At 36.6% G+C, this 12935-nt stretch overlaps 1 protein-coding gene across 2 annotated transcripts in view; it reads right to left on the bottom strand.

Annotated features, from left to right (window-relative positions):
* Positions 1–2671: 2671 nt before the first annotated feature.
* Positions 2672–12935, bottom strand: part of LOC124641189 — an 87901-nt gene continuing 77637 nt past the window's right edge. For both annotated transcript variants that reach the window (XM_047179194.1, XM_047179195.1), the window contains exons 7-13: positions 11332–11445; positions 10154–10317; positions 8495–8693; positions 5600–5761; positions 5329–5399; positions 4961–5134; positions 2672–4165 (exon numbers count right to left, since the gene is read on the bottom strand). In XM_047179194.1, coding sequence (XP_047035150.1) covers positions 3970–4165; positions 4961–5134; positions 5329–5399; positions 5600–5761; positions 8495–8693; positions 10154–10317; positions 11332–11445 — 1080 coding nt within the window. In that variant the 3' untranslated portion in view covers positions 2672–3969. The remainder of the gene's footprint in view (positions 4166–4960; positions 5135–5328; positions 5400–5599; positions 5762–8494; positions 8694–10153; positions 10318–11331; positions 11446–12935) is intronic.

The following is a 12935-nucleotide window of genomic DNA, read 5'->3' on the forward strand; positions in this document are numbered from 1 at the left end:
ATTTGATATTGTATTTAAATGGAAGCTTTTAAGCACTCGATGTGCATAATTTTATATTTTTATTTTATTTAACATAAGTTTTTCTTTCGCCAGAATTATGAAAACATGATATTACTATATTAATTCAAAGAAATTACACAGTAAACTTTTTTTCCCAATAAGATTTGAGCATTATAAACCATATTAATTAATGAAAACTAAAACTTTGTTAACTTACCTTGAGTTCATCAACTCAAGGTAAGTAAACCATCATTATGGGATTTCTTGTATTTTGTATTCGTCGTGTCACTCACGCACGAGCCAACGAAATTGATCGAACGAATGAATGATTGAATGATTAGTGCTAACTCTGGTTAAAATATGGTAACAATGTTACGACACGGCGACGTAAATTAGAAACCAAATGTTACTTGTTTATTGTGTCGAGATCTTCCCCATTTTTAGTTGCAGCGACGGCGCTAACACGGAACGTCGACGAGATTATGTTTCGAGATAGATCAGTGTCGACGCTAAGTGTCGAAACGGTTACGTTATGTTCGCAAAAATGGTTATATGGGAAGAGTGTATTCTAAATTTGAATTTCGTAGATTTGCTAAGAAACTGCTTAAACATTGTTTTGGACTAATTCCTGGTAGAAAGTTCGTGGGCGTTTTGAAAAGTTTTTGAGATGATTTTCAGAAAACTGATAATGCAGTTTTAATAAATGATTAATGCACCTTTCTGTTAAATAAAAACATTTTTTAAAAACTATGCGTATTTGATAAAATTTTCACCTGCTCTAAATGGTCTATGGTGATGACACACCATAGACCATGTTTAACCAGTATCTTAGCAAACCTACGAAATTCAAATTTAGAATACACTCTTACGCATGCTTGGCTAACCCTTTTGACGCTAGTAACATACTACAGTTATTAAAACCCTTTGAAATACACGTGAAGTCCTTAAAACCAAGAATTCGCATAGGTGCCCGCTTTTTTTGCAAAAGAGGGTATATTGTGTTACAAGTATGATTTATATTATTTTATTTTTAACATTTTTGGCGAATTATTTTACAAAAATACTCTTGTTGACACACCAAAACTTTTTAAATTAGTTTAATGTATTTTATTTACATTTTAAATACCTATGTTATTATTGCAAATTTTAATCAAACTTGTGGGGATAAGCGGTACTCACAGATAATAATTTCAGTGTTAACCTGATACTTTGAGGTACTCAACTATATTGTTATATAAGCTCATCATTTGCTCTTATGCATTTGTGTAACAAACATACAACAAAAAAAAAACTGGCTCCTGTTAGAAATAATAACATTTTAACATCTCATTGTATCTCTCTGCATACCTATGCTTCCGCCAATGATTTCACCTGTGTCCGTAGAAACGACTTCGTGCATCCAGTTAAAAAATAAAGTTCCTGAGATTAAAGAAACAAACTCTTCAGCTTATATACATATTTTTCCTGTCCTCATCACATCTTCCAGAATCTACTTCTCATTTATCCTACATCTTAACACTCTGTTTTACGCATTGACGACCCTTACCAACTTAAGGTGCGTTTTGATGCTAGCTGCCGACTGCAGCAATTGCCGATCACACTTGCATAAACTGCATGAAATCGATCGATGTCTGAGGGCGACTGCACGTTCTACTGCTACTTTGAATGGTTTCATGTAAATAAATATAAACCAGGGCCCTGATTCTGCGTCTAAGTTAATAATGTCAAAATTTAATAGAAATTGAATCGCAATAGCAGTTTTACCCTTACCAATCGTATTCCAATGACATTCGATTGGTTTTCGATTGGTCTGCCATTTGGTCTATACGGTAGTTTGCTCTACAATCATATTGCAATCGTAAATAGTTTGCAGACAATATGATTCATTATTGAATGACAGAAAAGGATAAAAACGTTTATTTCAAAGAAAATATAGCGGTATGCCACATACGTGACTGAGTCGTGATTGAATCTTAGTCGGATGTGAATCGTATTTCGCTTAAGTAAAATTAGTAGAATCGGGCCCCTGTAATGCAGTTGCGGTCGACTTCATGCAGTCGCGGCATGTGCGGTCGGCAGCTTACATTCAAAACGTACCTTTACCAATAACCTAACTTTATAAATGCGTGCGTTAACTTTGTAAATTCTTGCAAACCCTTAATTTTTCATAACCATAACGCGAATAACGTGAAATGTGCTATCGATAGTAAAAAGCAGTAATATTTCATACATTTTGGCACAACAACATACACATACTGACATACTATATAATATCTATATTTCTAGCGAGGCGGAGATTGAAATAGTATGTACATACCATGAAAATAAATTATAATAATAACATTATTGGCCAGCATCACCGGTTACTGATAAAGCCTCTAATAGCCTATCAGAAACTTATCTGACAGGTAATTATAACTGCTGTTTTCTCAGGTCTTAAGACAGCAATATATGGCAGAAATTATAGGCAGCCTTTATCTGGCAGACAGCATTAACTATCAGATAACTAACTAACACTTTATAAGTAACCAGTGAATCCCGGCCTTTATTTTGTAAAGGATATTAGTGCTCAAGCATAAAAAATATAAAATTAAAATAAAATATTTTTTTCAAAAAGAAATAAAAAACTGAAAAAAAGGAAAAGCCAATTAAAATAAAACAAAAAAAAGGATAAAGTAAATGTACATTTATTTAATTTTTTATAGTTTTAAAAAGGATTTTTCTGTATAAATCAGGCGAAACCGCTGTTTTAAATATTTATCACAACTCTCAGCGGTTAGGAACGAACGCCCGCCATAGCCTCTTCTACTTCTAAAACCAAATATTTTCAAGTTAAAAATACTATTAGTTTCGTGAATAGTTTTCCGTTCAATATAAATTATGCTTGTGTTTGCGTATTCCAAATAAGTCCAAAAATCAATTTTAAAAAATAACCGACTTCAAAAAAGGAGGAACTTTTCAACTCCGATGCTCTTTTAATTTTTTTTAGAAAGTTACAAACATTAACCAGTAATGTCGATAAATAGAATCATGGAAAACGCACCCTAACATAATAAATAAATAAAAATTATATATCACCGATAGTAAAAACTAACTTAACGTAAAAACGAACAACTTCTCACGAAACTAATGCAAATACGTATATTTCATAATAACTGAAATTTAAACAAAATAAGAGGGAATGGATAGCAAATGTAGATTTTTTGTATTTTTACATTTTGTGGGCACGACACACGGAAAACAATATAATTTGAAATGCCAAAAAAACATATATTTTTTTTCTACAAGTTTCGTTTTAGTTTAGTTTCGACAATTCTAATAGGCGATTTTTTTTCTAGAATAAAAATACTGTTTTTATAAAACAAATATTTCAGGATAACTGATTTTAATATGTATTTTTTTAAGTGTGTCCGTGCCTTAAATTAAAAAGTATGACATAATTTACATCAGAAACTACTGAACATCACCTAAACGTCTTAATTTAAAATTAATTTAATTTACAATAAAAAAAGGAATTTGGCATAAAGAGAATAAAATAAAAATAATATTTTACATCGAATTTCAGACTTCAAAGTCAATTTTTAAATACAAATAAAACAATTAAGGCAATACTAATGTGTGGAATATGTTATATCTCCAAGATAAACGGAGAATATTAAAATAAAAATTATTTAAGAATCGATTTTATACATACAAGTATTTAGTCGATTAGTCCGTGAACTCGAGTTGGCTTTAGTCGAATAGTCGGAATCGACTTAAGTAGCCAGTACACACATTATGGGCATTTTAACCCAGTTACGTAGTTTCCCGATCAAAGGTATATTTTCGTCCATAGTACATAAAGTTCAGAATATTAAAATGTCGAGTTCGTAACACTGTATCACATCACTTCACTGCGTTTGTACTGACGTATCACCGTTTTTTTAAATAGTTATTTAACCGTTACTGTAACCAGTTACTCGTAACAGGTTATTTGTTCACTTCGCCCTTGAGTGCTCGTTCGAGGACGACCTTGGAGGCTATTTCTACTGTGACCGTGTTGCTAATGGTGGATAACTGGCCCTGGTCACTGTGTCCGGTGATTTCAGTTAAGGGCTCGGTTAAAATGCGAAGTGACGACACTTTGGCTCGCTGGTACGCGCTCACTGTGTTCATGCCGAGGAATCTGTGAAGAAAAAATATTGATTAGTTTTCCAGTGACAAGCTTAACGGTATGGAAATCGTAACTTGATTGATGATTTCTGCCACTATTAGTGACAGACTGGAAATGAGTGAAAACCCCGTTTGTTCACCAAAGGGGGCAGCATGAGGTTCGGTCTTAGGCCATAAGCCTGTCAATCTCTTTACCTCCCGATGGCATCCAAGAAGACGATACTACCAAGATAGGCAGCCGGGAGTAGTCTCGTAGCATCCGACGTCCACTACGAACGGGGCGTGATTCCTCTCACTCTGTCTCCCTATACGGAGGCTCACCTGACCACCAGACCAGACCAACACGTAAACAGACCCGTCTGTCTACGTAGCCAGCAGTCTTCTCGAAGCTTCTTCAACTACTCGCTACGAATAAGGCGTGGCCTATCTTTACTAATATTATAAAGCTGAAGAGTTTGTTTGAACGCGCTAATCTCAAGAACTACTGGTCCGATTTGAAAATTTCTTTCAGTGTTAGATAGCCCATTTATCGAGGAAGATTATAGGTTACTTTTTATCCCGGTACGGGAAGTAATTCCCACGGGATGCGGGTGAAACCGCTGGCAGAAGCTAGTCCCTATATAAAGTCTCACCTGGTGGTTACGTAGCCAGCAGTCACATCTCTTAGCTTCTCCGACAACGTGCTATAAATGGGGCATGGTTTATCGACCTATATAAATTCTGACCAGGTGGCTACATATCCAGCAGTCATCTCCTGGCTCTGTTCGTAGCATCTCCGACTACGCGACTACCCTATATAAGGGCTCACCTGATAGCCACATAGCACACAAGCAGCGCAGCTCCGGCGGCGAGCACGCGCGCGACGGGCGAGGCGGCCAGCTGCACGCACACCCAGGCGGCCGCGCCCGCGCCGCACATGCAGGCCACGGCCAGGGCCGTGCGCGCCCAGTGCGCTACTGTGAACCCGCGCTCCCAAACCACTCTACAAATGTTACGTCACCATTGAATTTTAAATCACGCTTCAGAGTAGAAAAAACAATTTAAAAAATTTTCAGCAGCAATTTTGCGGCATTATTATAACTACGTCTCAATCTTCAAAAATAAATGTGACCAAATAGCACACAAAAAAGTGGTTATAGCAAAGTCATATTAGGAAACTGAACTCATGAATTTTACCTGTTAGTTTCCTGAACGATGTAAGGAGTGTTGCACACTTTGCATTTCAATCCATCAGGGCTAGTTGCGCTCTGAAAAAGGAAATACTAAATTAAGCACCTAATAAACACTATACATTACTATGTTTTGGGACAGTAATTTGACAAAAAAGCCTCCTGCGTCTATTCAGATTGCAAAGACGAGGCTACAGTGCTCAAAAGAGATCAAGTGAACTTCCCACCAGCGAGTCCGTCTCCACATTGTGCAGAACCAGTAGCAATCTGATAGTTACCTCGACCAGCCACCGGCTGAGACAGTCGTGGTGCACGGCGGACACGTCGCCGGTGCAGCGGCAGGGCCGGATCAGCGGCTCGGACCGGGAGCTGTCGTAGCATATCCAGCAGTCGCGGGCCGACCCCACGCTGCCCACCAGCGAGTCCGTCTCCACATTTTGCTGGAATGGGAAGGTCTTTGTTAACCCCTGATAACGGTCTTCTTAAGGCTATGGTGTGTGGTAGAAATTGAGGACCTAGCAGCAAAAGGTAGACGAACATTTAAGTTGTTTCGTTTAGCAACGAGGTTAGACTGGAAGTCGACCCTAGCATAGTTGGGGAAAGCCTACGCAGAGAATTTTGCTGCAAAGTCCCCAATTTTGGTACACGAGAAGTATATCAACAGAATTTTGAAAAAAAAAAAAACTTTTTTGGCATAGTTGAAAAACGCTAAATTATTCTATATATTCCTCTATAATTTCTCTACGAAGATGAATATAGCTCTATCCTGAAAATCAAGAAACCCTCGAAAAAACACAGACGACCACACCAAAACTCACCGGCTTCCTCTGCAATTCCAACACGGTATCAACATCAGGTTCCCCCTCCGTAACTGGCAAGGGGGGTCTTAAAACCTTGAAAATAATCCTTGTTACTAAACAGCGCCAATACCAGACCAATTGGACGACGCACCGAGCCTTCTGGGTCCAAGATACTCTGTAGAACTGTGTTAGACTCTGGGGAGACACCAATAGGGGTTGAGGGCTGGTGTAGCCAAAATGTGATCAACATAGAACGCAGCAACATGTAGCTAAAGACGACCTAGTTTTAACCAAGTAAAGAGAAGACTAGTGACATGTTTATTTTAAGGACTGTTTAATGGGAAAGTCCATAACGTTTGGAAATTCTGTCAAAATTTGGATATCACAAAAGCGAAAGCATATAAAGCTTGAAGACCACCAACATGAATCATAATGATATACGAATACGGAGTTCGTTTTACAACGAAGTTTCCGATACGAGTACAATACAATATAAATACAACATCGATATGATTTAAAATCAAAATTGACCTCCTGTTTTGAAGTCGGTTAAACAACGCAACTATGTTCCAAACGATGCCAGTAGGGTCTTTTGACCTCACGGCACGATATCTTTTTTATTACTAACGTTATCATAGTAATTGACATAAAGTATGAAAACTTAAAATTTTCGAAAAAGACATTGAAATTCCTATGTTTACACAAAGTGCAACATGCAAACAAAAAGTGCTCGAAACTAACAAAAAAATCCAAATATAGTTTCTAACATCAATAGAAAGGTAAAATACAAGAACCTTTATCAAGGTATATAACATTTGATAGTATAAATTAATTTATCAGAAGTCAACGACTGATCTTACATTCACAGTTTATCTCGCCTCTGTACTACAATAAGAGTTTGTTTATTGTCATTCAACCACGTAATTACCGCCATTTTTAATTGGATAACAACTTAATTATTATATGCTAATAATCTGTCTTCAATAGTTTCCAATGAAACCAAAAAGCTGAGTACCAGTGTTTTACATGGAGGGACTGCCTATCTGACCTTATCAACTCAGTTACCCGAGCAACCCAAAAGGGTATTGGTTATTAGAATTTCTGGCTTCTTTAAACCCTTTTTTTCTTTAAGCGCTTGATTATACATTTTTACTCATCAGCATACAAAATGATAATCTTCCAAAATTCGTAATACAGAAAAAGCTATATCATATTATTCTACATATCTATCATTTATTATTATATATCGGGTGTGTCTTTCACAATCACATTAAATCATATCGCATATACTTTACGATATTCTGAGGCGAATTGTAAAAAAAATAACCTAATCCGTTCAGTGGTTTAACCACAGGAGTCATTTTTCGTTTTTATAATTTACAACATCATGTGTAAAGCAGAGATAAAGTTAGGAGTATCGTATGTTTTGATCAGTTGACAGCTGTCAGTTTTCAAGGGAGAATTTCAGGTGTTTGTAATGACTGACTTTTATATGGTGTTCTAATTTTTGCACATTTTTATTCCATTTACTTTGTTTGAAAAACTATTTTTTTTTTTAATTTATACGTATTTTTCTTTTAACTTTGTGTTAATCGACATATATTAACCAGTATATTAACGCATTTCATTAAATGTGATTATGAACGACACGCCCGATATAGTAACAATAAGGTGGAAACCTTTGCATTTTATTTTGCTTTGCATTCATAGTTATCGTTCTATTTTATTTATTGCCAGCAATTCAATTAACATAAAGTAATCATGCGGTATAAAACAAAGACCAATGATTATAAAATAATTCTTAGCTTACCCATACTTCTTAGCTTATTGGTTATTTTATTAGAAAAACAAAGAGATTTAAGCAAAACCGCATAGTGAATAAACTTGACACAGTTTCCAGAGTTATGAGTTCATTCCAGTTTTTTAATTAAACACGTAACATTTTGTATTTCCAATATTTTAATTGCGATTGAAACTAACTTCACATTTCCTTATTTCATTAAGTTAAATATAAAATATTCGTAGTCTGATAAGGACTGAAATTGACTATTCCAGGGGTGGAACCCCTGCTTTACAGTTAAACTTGTTAAGCTTGATAGGTATACGACTTGTTCCGAATATAAACGTATCAAAAACATTGCCAGTTTGAAATTTTCTGACTATATAACATACCCAGAAATTAATACCATAAGGAATAACTAATTCTCCATTTATAAAATCAACATAACCTGAACTTCAACCTATCTTCCTCTGTACATAACAAAAACATTTCTATCTCACCTTCCTAAGTTACCTTCCTGAACTTCAACTTAACTTAGTCCCTACACAGCAAAAACCACATTATTTTTTCCTCATCTTCCTAAGGTCCCTTACCTTGGCGTCATGATGGTGAGCAAGCAAATCCGCAAGGCGAGCATCGTCGAGCTGCCTCGCCAACAGGCGGCGCGGGTTCAGAAGCCACAGGCGCTCCGGAGCCATGGAGTTCCACAGCACGCAGGGGAACCATAGCGCCACGCCGATCTCCGCCAATCGGAACACGAGGTCGTGCCAGTTGCGGGATACTACTGGCACTCTGGGGGTTGAAAAGGGTATTTTATGTTGAATCCTGGCATGGAAGTATGAGGGGCCAATGTAAGTGACAGCACGTAATGTAAAAATTGCGGGGTAAGTACTACCGGCACTCTGAATGATAAAAAGGTTATGTTATATTTTAGTGTTGGATCCTGATATAATAAACGACAGCACTCCAGACCAGGTCGAGCCAATTACGGGATCCTAACGATCTCCTAGGGGTGGAAGGGGAATTTGTTGCTAGGATGAAATACAAGAGAACGATTTAAAGACTCCAAAATGTTATTTTGAATCCTGTTTTAGACATTCAGAAGTACATTATTTACGGTTTTATTGGTGTATGATACATAACTCATACAATTATCTTTCGTGTATCTCGCATATATTCGAGTAGGCACATTCGCATACAAGATGTATGTAATGTTAAAGTGTATTTTTCACATTCATAAAGAAATAATTCGTTCAATGACTATCGCGCTCCAGTGTCAAAGGTCTCAGAAAAACAAGAAGTAAAGGATAGCGTTAATCTAAATGAGTTGTTCTCTTGTTGAAACAAGGCTATGTATATAATTACGTGGTGATAAAGTAACTATTATGTTTAACAACAAAGAGTAATTTGTTCCTACAATGCAAGAATTGTGAAAAAGGTGAAGAGATAGTGGGTAACCGACGATAATTCCAGTGAACGATGCCATTGCGCCTATTGTATACTTTAGCGACTTATATAAAGAAGATAAATAATATACCTAATACTTTATTAACCGACTTCCCAACAGAAGAAGGTTTTTTTTACTAGTTTAAAAACACGAACCTAATTAACAATAAACTTCTTCACACCAACACAAACACACAATTAAAAGACATTTTCCTTAAATGACCATTATTACCAATCCATACATTAATTAGGCAAATATCAAGTCACAAAATCTCCACTAAATTATATGAAACCGCACTTCTGCAAAAATCTACAACAGTCTCCCTACTGCACAAAACTTTGCAACTAAAAGAACATCACTGAACAATATGTAAGTCTGCTAAATTGATGCAGTGAGCGTAAGACTGTGTATTCGTGAATAAGCGCAATAGACTAATAGTTTGTTTCCTCTAATTGAGACCTGCTGCCGAGATGAGCAACCTAACCTGGGATAATAGGCCTTGACATTGAACTGCTGGGTGGTGACCTTAAATAGGTACAGCGAAAAATCTTAATGGGTATTTTAGAGGGTCAATTATCATCCTCCGAGCCTTTTTCCCAACTATGTTGGGGTCGGCTTCCAGTCTAACCGGATGTAGCTGAGTACCAGTGCTTTACAAGGAGCGACTGCCCTATCTGACCCCCTCAACCCAGTTACCCGGGCAACCCAAGACCCCTTGGTTAGACTGGTGTCAGACTTAATGGCTTCTGACTACCCGTAACGACTGCCAAGGTTACGACTGCTTAAGTCCAGTATGCATACTCACTTAGTCTTCCAGAACTCGCTGAGGGTCTCCGAAGCCAGGAAGCCAGCGATGAGGATCAGCATCAGAGCCTGGCTGATGAGGCCGAATCGCGACTGATGTAGCTGCGACACGTCTACGGAGCGAGGGTCTACCGTGCCGTCCGCTGCCAAGTCCGTTTGTATGCCCTGCAGAAGTAGAAAATAATTAGTTAGGTCTAGCTGTCGCAAGTGCGACTGCTGAGCACGAGGTCTCGAGTTCGATTCCCGAGTCGGGCCGAAATCGCTTTGCGGGTTTGAGAAGACTTTCACATAGCAGCCCGGAGCCTGGAAGTTGGTGATTGATATTGATACACCCGTGCATCGGAGAGCACGTAAATGTCGGTCCTGCACCTGATCTCTCTCCAGTCGTGTTGGATTGCCGTCCCATCGTTCGGCAATAGTGAGTGCACTTGTGTCTACGCAAATGCTTGTGCACTATAATGTGTCTTGCGCAGGTGGCTAATCTCCTTACATGAGAACAGCCGCTGTATCCGATAATCGGCTACGAGGGCATCAATTAGTTAGGTTTTATTGAATGAGGATGTCTAATACCTAATAATATCCGGACGAATTATACGCACGATTGGTTAGCCCCTTGGTAAGGAGTTAATTAGCTTGTTTTATGGATGCCAACTCAACTGATAAACTACTATACATTGTATACGTTTGAACAAGTAAAGTACCTATTATCCTTCACCACAAAATGCATTGGATTTCAGAAAAGATTATGTATAAGGGCTAACCTAAACCAGATTTGGGTTTTCTTACAAAAAAAACCTTATATACATGCTTATTAACCTGTGATAATGTCAATTTTCACATTTGACAAAATAATAAACTAAAATGAATACTAGTGTTTCCTTGCTTTTTAGAAGCCAGAAGGTCTATCTTTTGTTGTAACGACTTTTGAAATAAGTACTTCACATTTAAATCGTAAAAGTTAAGCGATGTTTATGAGCGTTAAAGTAATTAAAAGGCCTTTATAAAATAACTACATACAGTTCCAATAAAGGGACAACTACCTATATGTTACTCAAATTCATTCATTCAATTTAGGCTGATGAATGAGCACCTACATACTCACAATAGAAGGACAACTACATGCTACTCAAATTCAAAATCATGTATAAGCTGATAAATTAGCAGGTTTTTAATTAGTACCTGTTTAGTGACAAGGGTGTCCTGCACGTCGTCTCCATCATCAGCACTGGAAGGTCCCGGCCGGGGCGATATGATGGTGCATACCTTAGTCTCCTTCAGGAACTCGCCGCGGAGCTATACACAAAAGAACAATTCATTAAGGATGATGAGACATCAACAAGTAGGGATTTTTTGAAAATGCAATAATGTTTGACCAGTATTTAAAAGTGAGTGACGTTTCAGTATTGAACGTAAGATATATATTTTTATTTACAATACACTAAAAATTCTAAATGATTTTGGTAAACCGATACCTAAAAGGTTTTAATATGAATGAATCCCAGAAATCTCTAAATTATAGTTCGGCCATTCAGAGAATGCGTTCCTGACACGTCGCGATTGAACTGACGACGTAACTTTGCAATGGCGTTGCAGTTACGATAAAAATATTTTTGCTGGTTGTTTACCGTTTTAACAATTGAGGAGCATTAAAACAACATTATTATATCAATAATCAATGAATGTTATAATTTTGTGCCAAACTGAGTGTCAAATAACTTGGTAAACAATATTTTTCTAAATCTATACTGCGCTATTACAAGGTTATGTCAGCGGTTTATATTTTGTAGTGCTGTGCTAAAAATAACAGGCAAGTATCGTAATCTGTTCTTATACAGTTATAATATAAAATAATACGTTTTGATTTTCTTTTTAGTATTGGAAAATAATGGACTATAAGACTTAATTATAACTTTTATGAAATATAAAAATAAAACTATGACCAAACCGCATTTTTATACTTAGATTAAAAATGGTAACCCCAAATGGCGTTATGGGCCGCCATTTTGTGACGCTAAAACAGTCGTCCGTTGTCGTTTCGTGCGCATAGACCACGTTTTTCAAGTGTTTTCGATCTGTTTTTATTTGATTACCCGGCTTTTGTTAGACCGAGATATCAGGATTGATTCTGTTATTGATAATAATATAATTATACATGTAGGCGAAGATGATGATGAAGACACCACCTCCTCAAGCAAATCGGAGTCTGATTAATATTCTGTTCGCACATTCAATTCAATGTACTTGTAACAAAGAATAAATAAAACAATTTTATTATATGAATATTACCTTTTTTTGGTTTCCACTTAAATAACTAAAATATAAAACAAATGATTCCGCCAATTTAAAACGAAAATAATCTTAAAATAATGCGGCGGTTCATTTTGAAGGAACGGTAACGAACTCAGTGTTATGTTGTGCCCATCACTAGTCGTGACTAACTGATAGGTGTCAGGAACGCATTCTCTGAACGGCCGAAGTATAATATAAAATAATGATGGTGTTACTATAAAAATATTCAACAGACGTTCGATACGTGTTTAAGAAAATTCTCCATACAAAGTTTTCTTAAACACATGTCGAACGTCTTTTAATTATTTCTAACTACTGCCTACTCTATATGAATGGATTACAAAAAGAAATACATACTATTACGCCCATCATAACATAATAGTTTAACCTTCTGTACTATTTAAAACAAATGAGATAACATTAGTACACAGGTACTACAATTTTGTTTTTAAAACATCAATGTTTAAATTTAGAAACAATGGTCACGTTTAGGC

This window comes from Helicoverpa zea, chromosome 22 (genome assembly GCF_022581195.2).
Source record: "Helicoverpa zea isolate HzStark_Cry1AcR chromosome 22, ilHelZeax1.1, whole genome shotgun sequence".
NCBI lineage: Eukaryota > Metazoa > Arthropoda > Insecta > Lepidoptera > Noctuidae > Helicoverpa > Helicoverpa zea.